The sequence below is a fragment of the Canis aureus genome, chromosome 3, assembly GCF_053574225.1.
Source record: "Canis aureus isolate CA01 chromosome 3, VMU_Caureus_v.1.0, whole genome shotgun sequence".
NCBI lineage: Eukaryota > Metazoa > Chordata > Mammalia > Carnivora > Canidae > Canis > Canis aureus.
In genome coordinates this window covers 23,845,733-23,857,438 of record NC_135613.1, presented here as the reverse complement: position 1 = coordinate 23,857,438, position 11,706 = coordinate 23,845,733, and the positions used below count along the sequence as shown (strand labels likewise).

General features: G+C 53.5%; 1 protein-coding gene across 10 annotated transcripts in view; it reads right to left on the bottom strand.

Moving 5' to 3' along the window:
• Window positions 1-218: 218 nt before the first annotated feature.
• Window positions 219-11,706, bottom strand: part of BANP (BTG3 associated nuclear protein) — a 104,979-nt gene continuing 93,491 nt past the window's right edge. For 8 of the 10 annotated variants that reach the window (XM_077891092.1, XM_077891095.1, XM_077891096.1 and 5 more), the window contains 2 exons: window positions 4,249-4,392; window positions 219-852 (listed from right to left, as the gene is read on the bottom strand). In XM_077891092.1, the coding sequence (XP_077747218.1) occupies window positions 781-852; window positions 4,249-4,392 (216 nt within the window). In that variant the 3' untranslated portion in view covers window positions 219-780. Of the gene's footprint in view, window positions 853-4,248; window positions 4,393-9,599; window positions 9,633-11,706 lie in introns of those variants that run through there. The other 2 variants (XM_077891098.1, XM_077891099.1) reach the window with 1 other exon arrangement.

Sequence of the window (11,706 nt, the reverse complement as noted above, 5' to 3'; positions counted from 1 at the left end):
GTCTGCTCGTGGGAGCTGCTGCACACTGGCATGGGCTCACACAGCATCAGGGGCGCTTGCATCCGAGAGGGCACACCACATCCAGCGCTCGGGTCCTGTTGCTGGGACTGGAAGACACAACCATAACCTTCTCATCAGCACGGCGGACTCCCCAGCACCCACCAGGAATGAGGCCGGCCTTGGGGAACCATCCCCTCTGGGGAAATGACACAAAGCTCTGTGGTCATAAATACATTTTATTTCATTAGAAATGCATAATTAACAGTGTTGAGAGCATTTCCCCCTAGAAAAGTAGGTAAGCAATATTTCCGTCAAAATCGTTAGTTGTCTTTTGCAAATACCTATTTTCATTACACTGAACAGAGCACACAGCAAAAGGCTTCTGCTACTCCACTTTTTTTTTTCAATTTTCTTTTTTTGTTATAAACACCATAGCAAATTAAAAAAAGCTGTTTGAACAGAGAAAAATATCAGTTCTTGATTTTCCGCATGTACTTAATGCAATCCACACTATGCTTCCCCGCTCTTTCTCTGGACGTCAACAGTGGGACTCAAGGGTCTTCTGGTGGGGACGGTGGTTGTTATTGTCACCTTCTATTCATTGGGACTCTCCCCCGCGGTGAGGCTCTCAGACGCACTTGAACAGAACATGTGCGGTCACCTCCGTGCAAAGCCGTGGGGCCAGGGCGCGTGTGGAACAGGGTGGTTGGCTGGAGCCAGCACTGAGCACGGCAGCAGCGGCTGTCTTAGGTCCTGTTGTGGATGGGCAGCCCGTCCTGCCTACTGGATCTGGATGGCTCCATGCTCAAGCTGCATTTCAGGCTGAAGGGTGGGCTGCAGGGTCTCAGCTGTCTGCAAGAGAGAGACGAGGGCTTTCTATAAAAGTACCTACTAGTGCAAGTCCAGGCTGCTCACGGCTCATAAAACACCAAAGGCTTTCATGCCTGGAAGAAACCTACAGAGCGGAGCTGGGAGGGGCCAAGAGCCCTAGGCTCACCCCTGCTTTGGGAGAGGACTCTCAGGGGCCATGATCCTTCTGTTCAGAACTTCGGTTTGTCCATGCCTCCGCCACCCACCCTCCCTCACAGTGTCTGCAGCTCAGAGTCTCACCCCTGCTCACCCCTGGGGGATGCCTTCCAAGTGGCTGCACCATCCTATTTACCATTATGCCTTCTTATAAAATGTGTTCCACTGTTCCAAAAAAACCCGAGGGGCAGTTACCTTTTTCTCTTTAATGAAAGAAGTTCTAATCAACGAGTTACAGACAAAAGAATTTTAAATGTATATTTACAGTTTTAAAAGAAAGGGAAAAATTCTATTTAGAATAAGTCACCAACCATCCACGACCAGAATAGACCCTCAAACAGAGATTAACTGGGGGGTTTTCTTTAGGATCCCCCAAGCTGCCCTGGAAGGAAACCTGCTTGGGGGGCCAGGCGGGAGGACATGAGGGAAGAAGGGGCAGAAACCCAGAGCTGTAGGGCCGTGGCGGCAGCACACACTACGGCGTAAGGCTCTACTTCAGAGACACGGCACCCAGGATTGCACATGGGGCTTCGTAGAGCAGGGAGGGGTACTGCTGTTTCAGGGCGTAGTATGTGCGTCACCTGCGCAGCCTGCAGAGCCCTGGGCCGTGACCAGTAGGGGTTAGTTTAGGAGAGAAGATGAACCTGGGACACAGACAGCGGATGTTCCCTACAGATTTCCAGGGAGGTCAAGTGGAGTGAGCAGGGAGTGGCTGCAGGGGGTAACAGGCTGGGTAGAGAGCCCCTCCCCATGAACAACCAGAAAGGCAGCTTTGGACTCAGGCAAGCAGAAGGTGGCACACAGATGAGGTGGGCGCCTGCATCCTGGCCTCCTACTGAGGAGCAGCCCATCCTCTACAAAGCCAGACTCCCCCTATGGTTCCTGGGGCTCCTGGGAGGTTCTCATCAGCCAGACCCGGCCTTCTCCAGAAATGACTTTAGGAACGTGACGCTCTCTGACCAGCAGACTGAAAGTGAACCCAACGAGAGTGGGGGGCCTGCATGCTGACAGAGACAAACATGGCCCTGTCTATAGGAGGCACCAGCGGGGATGAGATGGGAGGTGCAGGTCCTAGGGACACACGCTATGGGCACACTGGGGGCTGCCCTGCTGCTCTATGGCCGGCTGTTTTGGAGTCCAGGCCAATGGGGTGTCCTCCACGGAAAGCACCCCTGTGGATGCAGATATTCTCTGGCCTGTTCCCATACACGCTCCAATAAGCAGGTCCCACAAACGTGCCAGGCAGGAAGAGACAAGGAATGCAGACAAGAAGCCAAGGTGGCAAGGGGTTAACATGGACACAGCCTTCCTCAATTCCAAAGTCTGTAGAATGATCACGAACTCACAGTCCAGTAACCACCACACAGCACCCCAGGTCTGAACATCCACTGTATGACCCATCCGTGCCTGCCAGGCAGCAGGGAAGAAAACCACCTCAGCACACTGACCCCACTTATGATGTGGGCATCAGATGCCAGCTACCCCGTGTGAGGAGAGCTGGGCCTGCAGGGGCCCTTCATTCCAGGACAGGCTATGCTCAAACCATACCAGATGAGGCAGCCAGAGAGATTTCCCCTGCCCCCTGGTACTGCTGGCTCCAGTGGACTTCAGGGTGGAGTGGGCCTCTGTGGTCACTGCTGCACAAAAGCCACATAGGAGATGGACCCACACGTGCCCAGGCTGCAGTGGCCATTCACGTGGGAGTGACCGAAGGAGTCTTGAGGGGACAGAGGGGCAACGCCTCACTACGAATGAGGAGATTAAGAAGCTCACACAGCTGGCCACCTGGTCCCAGGGTCACCTGGGGCACTCTCTTTGGCTACTCCAAGCTCATTCCTCAGCAGCCACCTCATGAGCAAGCAAAGGAGACTTTCCTTTCCTCCCAGCAGCGTGTGAGCCGAGAAAGGGGAGAGGCACTGCATGGAAATTTGGGGCTTCCATTCTGAGCATCACAAGCCAGTGGCATGGAGATACACGTGGCTCCCTGGTGCCGGGATGCAGAGGGGAGAGGGGTGGGGAGGAGCCACCAGCCTGGGTTAGAGCAGACGACAGCCCCTGCATCAGACCCCGGTCTCAGCAGGAAGGCCAGCGACTTACAGCAGCAGCCACAAGGTCTGAGAACACACAGGCAACAGGCACCTCTATTGCTCCCACCACCTACAGCCTGAGCTTTGTAGGAAGCTCCCCACTCTCTCAGGACTCATCCTAGCTTACTCTCAGAGACAGGCCCCATTATTCTATAATCAACCTATGAGATGGAGAGTACACTGTCCCCTAAGGCGGCTTCTAGGAGGCTCTTCGCACTAGCATGGGGGGCCCGGGAGAGGGCATGCTGCTCGCTTGGCCAGGCACACCCACTAAGGGGCCACTCCAGACGCGTCATACCACAGAAGCAGCTCCTTATCTGACATCTCAGGAGGGGTCCAAACAGTGAGTGGATGCCAAGTGTCCCCATACTGTGGGAAAGCACGGTGGACAGGCAACGGGGACAAGACTCACAGTCCAGCAAAACCAGATGACAAGGGCTTCAGGGGCAAGGGCTCAGGGGGCAGCCGGTGCTCACCAGTCAGGTGGTGTGCTGAGGAAGCACACATGGAATGGAGGGGAAACTGCACCCCATGCACGAGCAGCCCCCAGCAAGGCCCTGTGGCTACCAGGTGGGAGGCTGGAAACCAGGCCTGAAAGGGCCCTCAGGACCAAGGGAGGTACCCCAGCCGCCCAGGGCTCTCCTGCACCTCCTCCACTTAGGGCAAGGACCCATGAGCTGCCCCTGGGAAAAGGATCAAGGCCGAGAGCTGGGGCGGGTGGGGGCTGGGGCTACACAGGCAGAGCCCGTGGTCTGCAGGAGTGCTGACCCTGGGATGGGCCCTGCTGTTCTCAGAGGAGCAATGAGGCCTCCGGTGAACGGGGACCCTCACGTTCCGCAGTTCCCAAGAGCTGGTTCTGAGGACATGGGTCGACACACCTTAATTCTTGCCTCTGAACTGAGATAAGACATGACCCAGAATATCTCCAGAATTGGCCTAACACTGGCATCTGGACGGGGATCTAACTCCTCACAGTAGGCTTTACAAAACATGAGGACTTCCTTGCCTTCCAATGATAATTTACTGTCCTTGTGGGAGAACATGAGAAGGAAAAACACCCAGGCTGTGTTCACACCTGCAAAAGCCGCAGGACCTGTCCACAGACAGGGCGTCCATTTCCAGAAAGAGGACCCACCTGAGCCGCAGTGGTGTGGTCAGTCACCGGTGCCAGCTGGACATACTGGACCTGGATGTCACTACCCTGGAGAGGCGAGCCGTCCACTCCAGCAGCAGCAGGGTCGGAAGAGGCCACGGCTATCAGCTGGGCCCCCTGCAGCACCTGGAGACACAAAGCAGACCACCATTGGCACAGACAGCAGAGGGCGGGGCGGGGGCGGGGGCTACTCTGTGGTGGACACGTGAACCAAGGGAGATCGCCCAGGACCACTTTCCACACCGTGGGGTCCACCTGTCTCACGAGTCACTTTGGAACCGCATCTGATTGGTAAGGGTACGCGCGTGAAGGTGTACACGTATGAATGCGCACGTGTGACCAAGCTGTTTTGCAACATCCACAGATCCACCTCCCTCCAACACAGACACCGTGGACAGAATGACGGCTTTTCACGCCTCTTAGGAAAAAGACCAACCAGCTCAAGCTTTCAAAGAGTAAGCTCAGAGACGGCCGAGAGGTGTCCAAGAAGGCTGGCAAGGAGACAGTGGGATGTGGGATGGAGAGGCTGAAGCACAGACACCCTTCTGGAAATCACTATTTGAGGTTCATTGGAGGAGAGACCCCAAGGGCAGCCTGGAGGTGGTATCACATCCTCAAACCATGCACGAGACACATTCACTGGCTCTTCCGGGGAGCCCCTGGAGCGCTTGACAGCCCGGGAAATGGGGAAGCCCCTGACAGTGGATGAACACAGTTAGGAAGCAAAGCAGAAATATGTGCAAGTTAGGGGACAGGGAGAGCTCAGGGTGAGGAGCTGCCGTCAGGAAGGCGGACACTCTGGTGGCTAGAGGGGAACCACCAGGGGACGGGAGAGACCGAGTCCCAGGGGGACTCCACCATGGACTGTGCCTAAAGGATGGGGCAGATAAGGACCCCGGAGACAGGCTCTGGATGACCTCACCACTCACAAGGCATCCCCACCTGGTGCTCCAATAGCAGGGCAGGTGGGTGGACACCCTGCTGCCCCGCAGGCCAGATAGGGAGGTGGGAGTGAAGGCATTCGAGGCTTGGCATTCGTAAGGGAGTTGCCACGAACTGTGGGGGTTTATACTTCGGGTTGCATCCACCACCCACCTCCAGATTCTTGTTGTTGGTCCACAGCAGGACAACGATGAGCATGCTTCCTGACCAGCCCAACCACTGCCTGCCCCCACAAAGCAAAGAGGGTGGGGGTACTCTGAGGGAGAAGGGGCTGTCCACTTTGGCAAAGGCGGGCCTGGGTACAAATCAACTGTGTATAAAAGAGTCTATAGTTTTAAAAGAGCATTATGGTCTTCCATGAGCAAAAGTTCTATTTCTCTAAAAACGAACGTTTCAGTGGAAAAAAAATACCCAGTAAATTCAAGTATTAGAATAGAAGAAAGTTACTAACTACTTTTCCTTTTGTGTCTTCAGAAACCATGTATAGACAGTTGCACATTCTAATACCAGCTAGCTGTGCTAGGAAGGCTAGCACCCCTGGACACGTACACAACCCTGGGCGAGTGGCGGGCCCAGCCTCACAAAGGCACCTGGAAAGGCAGAGAATCTTTCCTAGCTTCGGAGGAACGGAGATGCAATGTGAGAAGAGCCCTCTGGGCAACTGCTGGGTTGGAGGATGGAGGACGGGAAGGTCTGGAGGCTGGGGAAGCCAGGAAATGACCCTCCCCTGGGGCCTCCGGGTGGTGACACCCCTGTGACACCCCAACTTCAGCCCCGGAAGGCCCAAGCTGGAGGTGGACCTCCTGACCATGGAGCATGAGCGGGTGGCCACCAGTCCCTGCGGCCATAGGATACGCACATAGCATGCTTGCCTTTCCTCAGCTGCCACCTTCCAAGGAGCTGGCTTCTCGCTCCCCAAGGGCTAACCCAACAATAACAGCTCCTTTTCCATCATGAGCCATTTCTACCAATGAGTGTTTGAAAGAGAGGTTTGAAAAAACTAGAGAAAACTGAAGTCTCCTGTATTGCTCACATTTTCTTTTCCCCAAGACCTACTCTCCACCAACTTCTCGTGGTCATAAAATAAGACCCAGTCTCGCCCAGTTCTGTAGCTAGGCTTCTGCAGCCACAAGGCAGCCCCCACACGGCCCACGGGATGGCAGCCTCGGGCAGGGGCTGCCCCTGCTCCTCCCAGGTGGGCAGCCTTTCTCTCAGCTGGGGAGGGATCACGTGCGGCACGCTCCCACTGGGTGAGGTTTGGGGTGCAGGGCAGAGCTTGCACAGCGGCAGGAACTCTGCTCCATAGCACCAAGGAAAGATCAGGACAGGGGAAAGATAGAAAGGAAGGGGGTTCTCAAAAACCACACATGAATCTGCCTTTTGGTGGCTGAAGGAGGGAAAGGAGGGGCTGAACTGTCACTGGTACCCCGTGGTGAACCTCACTTGGCACAGTTTTGCTAGATCTTGGATTGAATGTAAAAGCCATGCAATGTCTTGAAACACGGGAGCAAAACGTTAGGCAATACAGTCATGGTTCTGTCACCACCACGTGCTGTGCAAGATCCCTTAATACGCTGATTTCAGGTCAAATTATCAACCATCTTTAATGAAAGCCATGCCTCCATGAAACGGTTTTCTGAGAAGGCTCTGCCTTCCTCTGTTTGGGCTGTGAGCCACAACCCCCGTGACATGGGGCATTTCACGGTGTCCTTGGGGTGAGCCGCTTCCTGTCAGAACCTACTAGTGACAAGACTTTTCACACGGTCTCCAGAGTTGATTAAATCCTGAGGACGAGAACGCCCGAAAGCTCAGAATCTCAACGTGCTACATTATGATAACGAAAGCAGGCACATTACCAGCCTGGCTGGCAAACGAAAATGAAAACGGGAAAATGTTTTCACCTGAGATTTCATCCCAACACACCTCCTCCCCATGTCCGCACTGGTTTGCTTTTGGCAATGGAAAGGAGTCAAAGTCAATGAGCGCACAGGACTGGCGGGAAAGGCCTTCCAGCCACCTTGTCAGTGCCCGTGCCCATCCTTGCACCCCGGACCCCACAGAGGAAACCCTCCCACGGGGCCCTCCCAGCAAGGACCGGGAGCATGACCAGAAGGTGACACCGTTCTTCAGGTGGGAACAGCGAGAGCCCTGAAGGGAGTCAGGCTTCTTGATGGGAGGCATGGTTTCCCCTTCAGCGGACGGAAAGCCCATTCAGACTAGACCCAGGCTGAGGCTGGTTGCAGCACAGGGAGCAGGGCCGGCTGTGGAGAGAGCTCAGCAGCTGAGACATAGGTCTCAGTGTCTTCTGTGACCTCCCGTGGCCCCGGCCTTGCCTGGCTTGCAGGCTTCCTCCTGTGGCTGCCCTCAGCTCCCCCGAAGGGCACATCCCCCCATCGCAGACACCTCTAGACACCCATTGGCAGTGACACCCTGACAGGGGCCTCGTGCTGCAGAGAGACAGCACTTCACAAATAGCAATTTGGGATGCTTTTCAGGTAGCCCTCAAAATTTGGAAAGCTCTTTTAAGGTGAGATTTTGTTAAAGTTCAGTTGTGGAAGAAGAAAGAGAGATGAAGCTGGCACTATTTCCCACTGAGCATCCTGCCCAGGGTCGCAGGTTCCCTGCCACTGAAGCTCCTCACTGGCAGAGCACCTCTTCATCTCTTTTTCTTTTTTTTTCTTCTCTTTTTCATTTTTACTTATTTCACATGTGTTAGCCTCGTAAAACACAGCTGACACCTTTCTCTGCCCACGTCCGCAGGAGGAGACACGGTCTCTTACCCTCATCCACAAAACAACATCAATAGCCTGCCTGAGGAGGCCTCCGGATGCGCACTGAACCTACACACAGCAGAGCCCGTTCTCACTCCGCTAAAGGGATGACACATGAAGGAGGAGTTCTAGAAGGTCAGACCAAGGGACAGCCGAGTAACAGGTCACTGGTTTCTCAGCGATTGGTACGTACTTACTAAGAGCAGGTGGTAAAGATGTGGCACTGCTCTGTGTTTAGAAGAACCTACAAGAGCTCAAGTATAGAGGGCACAGCAGCCACCACTGGCAGGCACCCCTGTGGGGTGAGGAGGAAAATCCACTCACTATCAGGCTTGTGGGGCAGTTTCTATTTTAGCCAGTGTCATCTGACAATAAAAGAATGAACCTTGTTACCTGGGTGGAGCTCAGTGCAGGATGACCTGGAAGCCCCAGCAGGATCCCTCCTTTCAAGCCCGCAGTCAGGGCAGAGAAAGGTGTCAGTGGCTGGCGCACAGCAGGCAGTGACTGGGGCATAAAGAGAGACATAGGCTAAGAGGTGAGGACCCGGTGGGTGTCGCCCCAGGGGGCCTCAGGGAGGCTCTGCAGCCTGAGCCACTCATAAGGCAGCCCGGAGGGAGTGGACATTCCAGGTATAGCTGTGCCTCCGCTCCAGCAATTATGTCCTTGAGGCAGCTGTGTTTTACGAGGCTAACACATGTGAAATAAGTAAAAATGAAAACAACACTACAAAAGTCAATCCCACAAGAATCTGATTTACTGCCTATGGTTTGAAAGCACCTCAAAGCTCTAAGCAGCCTCTTGAAATACACAGTAGGCTGGACACAATGTGTAGATTTGGACTTCATTTTAAACTAGTGAAGAATAAAACCAATTTACATCAAATCTGAAACGTAGAGCAGCAAAAAACGAGGTCACATGCTTTTGTGACATGGATCAGTATGTGCCCCGAGAAGAGCCCACTGAAAGTGCACAACCCATCCTTGATCTGCTGGGAGAACAGGAGGCCAGCACCCCACCTATTCCCTCCTGCTCTAGAATGAGCAAGAAGTCTCCAATGAGGAGTTTCTGGCTCCTTCCCACTCATTTGGGGTTTGCAACCTTCTCCCAACAGGCTCTGGAATGTAGAAAAATCTAACAGGAATGCAGTGGGCTCCCAGGTCAGCAGCCAGGAGCATCACCTCCAGGCTTCCAGCAGCCAGCAGCCTGTGGCTGACCTCAGGATGTGCCCCCCAGTCCCCCCAAAGGGCATGCATCTGAAGCAGCCCACTAAGCAAATCCTAGATCTAAAAGCACTGGTTTTTTAAGTGCACACATCTGGTTTTCCTCGATATACTGCCAATTTTGAAACTCTGTTTGATACCCAACTGAAATAATGCAAAACTGGTGCAAAGCCTAAAATAAATGCAAGAAGTCCAAGGACTTTCCTGTAATGTTTAGATGTAAAATTTTGAATCCAACCAAGAATCTGCTCAGATGGAAAAAAACTGAAGCAAAACAAAAAAACCAAACCCAGACTCTCCTATCATCACAAGATACACTTTCAACACAGTTTAATTACGTGTGTGTGGCCAGGAACATAGATGAGACACGAACCTCGAAGGTGTCCTGGAACAGCGTGGTCACTCGTTCCTGACATCACCTTTTGCACCCAGCCTATTAAGGGAACAACATCAATGAAGCCAATCTTCTCAAATCTAGATGTTACTTCACGAGCAGCTTCCTCGTGACAAAAGCACGAGGCGTTGAGAGAGGGAAGCCCGTCCCAGGGATGCCCCAAATCACCACTGGCCAGGAGCTCCACCAGCCCCCAAATCTTCTTCATATATTTGCACAGCAAATGCCAAGAACGAGTTATCATTCTTAAGCTTTTAAACCGTCTGATGGGAAGAGCCATGTGTTTCCCAGGTTCTACTGCGAATGTTTTCATAAGGCAAGTCACTCATGAGCACATGGTCAGAAATGAGCACATACGGCCACTCCTCTGGGGTCGTTCCTCAGAGGTGCAGGGAACTGCCCCAGAGCCACCATCCAGATCCGCTCACAGAGAGATGCTGTGTGGCAAGCAGCAGTAACAGCAGTTTCTGCTGTCTGCTCTGGAGCTCATCCCAGCATCAGGGCACAAACCTCAAACATAATCTGGGGGAAAAGCAAACAAAACCTAAAAAAATACAATAAAGCAGAAGCGGAAGTCTGGAGATACTTGGTATTCATCTCCCATCATTCCAGATAAGGCAGCATTCCTGGGAACAAATCTTAACCATGTGCTTTAAGACCTTCCAGTAGATTGGGGTGGGGTTAATAATTCAGCCAAAATCAAATCCGAAGACCTTCAGTTTTTCCCAGGAGTTCCAGGCCCCTGGCTTCCAGAAGGGGCACAAGGGGTGGGTGGGGAGCAAGTGAGAAAGAACAGGAGGAAAATGAAAGCTCTGTGTCAGTAACGTGTGCTAGTGGGTCACCACCACTTGGGGAAGGGAGGGGTGGCTGGGGGCACCCAGCCTGCCAACCTGCACCGTCCAGGACTATGAGGAGCTGGAGGGCCAGCCACAGAAGTGCACGCTGCTTCAGCGCCCCATCCCATGGCTCTGGTCACTGCTCTAATTCAGAAAACTCACTGTTGCAGAACAAGAAAGCTTCTCGTGTTTGCTGTGTGGGGTCAAAGAAAGAACTTCTCCAAGGGGCAAGGCCATCTTTCCTAGAGTTCACCTCAGTAGGAAGTACTCGTAAGGTCTGTCTGTGCTCTAGGGACCACAGATGCCAGCGTACTTCCTCCCAGCGTGAGGGGAAGCCAGGAAATGTGAATGGCTGATCAGGCTGTAAAACACACACGGGTCTGCTGTTCATGTGGCCAGATATTCACAGTGAGCTGCTGGCTAACAGCGTCTGCGTGTTCCCTACACTGGGTGCTGTGTACTCAATCCGTGCACTGTTCCTATTCTACCCTGAGAAGAAAGGTTCAGAAATGGATTTCTATACTGAGCAAGATTAATCACACACCAGAGAAGGCCTAGCGAGGGATGACTTCCTTGCCTCTGGGATCAGTTCCAGAGGCGACTCTTGGCCCTACAGCCGAGGCTCAAAGTACACCCTGACGTACAGAAAACCGCCCCTTCCTATTCCACAATCTAAGGACAGCCAGAGCAACAGGGAGATAGGGGGTGGGTGCAGGCATCCCACCCAAGGCCCCTCCTTCACCAAGCACCTGTCACCTCAGAGCACCTTGCTCCCTGGTGCAGAGCTCGGGGCTCACCACACATCTCCGTGGCACGTGGGTCTGAGTAGGGGAGCTGTGCCTCCAACTGCATCCCCCTAAAGAAATGTCCACATCCTAACCCCTTGTACCTATATATGTGGAACCAGAGTCTGGGAGGATGAGATTAAGTTAAGCAGAAGTCACACAGGAGATGAGCCTAATCCAATGGCAACTGTCTTCCTAAGAAGACAGACATTTGGACAAGACATGGGAAGGCAGGTGCCACGTGACCACAGAGTGGAGGGATGCCACCACAGCCCAGGGTTGCCTGGAGAGGCAGGCAAGATGCCCCCCAGAACCTCCAGAAGGAATGCAGCCCCAAGAACCCTGATTTTGGACCTCTGGCCTCCCTACTGTGAGAGAACACATTTCTGTTGAAGCCAAGCAGTGGGGGTCACAGATTTTGGGATGATAGCTCAGGAAAAGACAACCCACTTTCAGACTCTCGGGTGGTTTGCCTTAACCCCACGCCGAGGG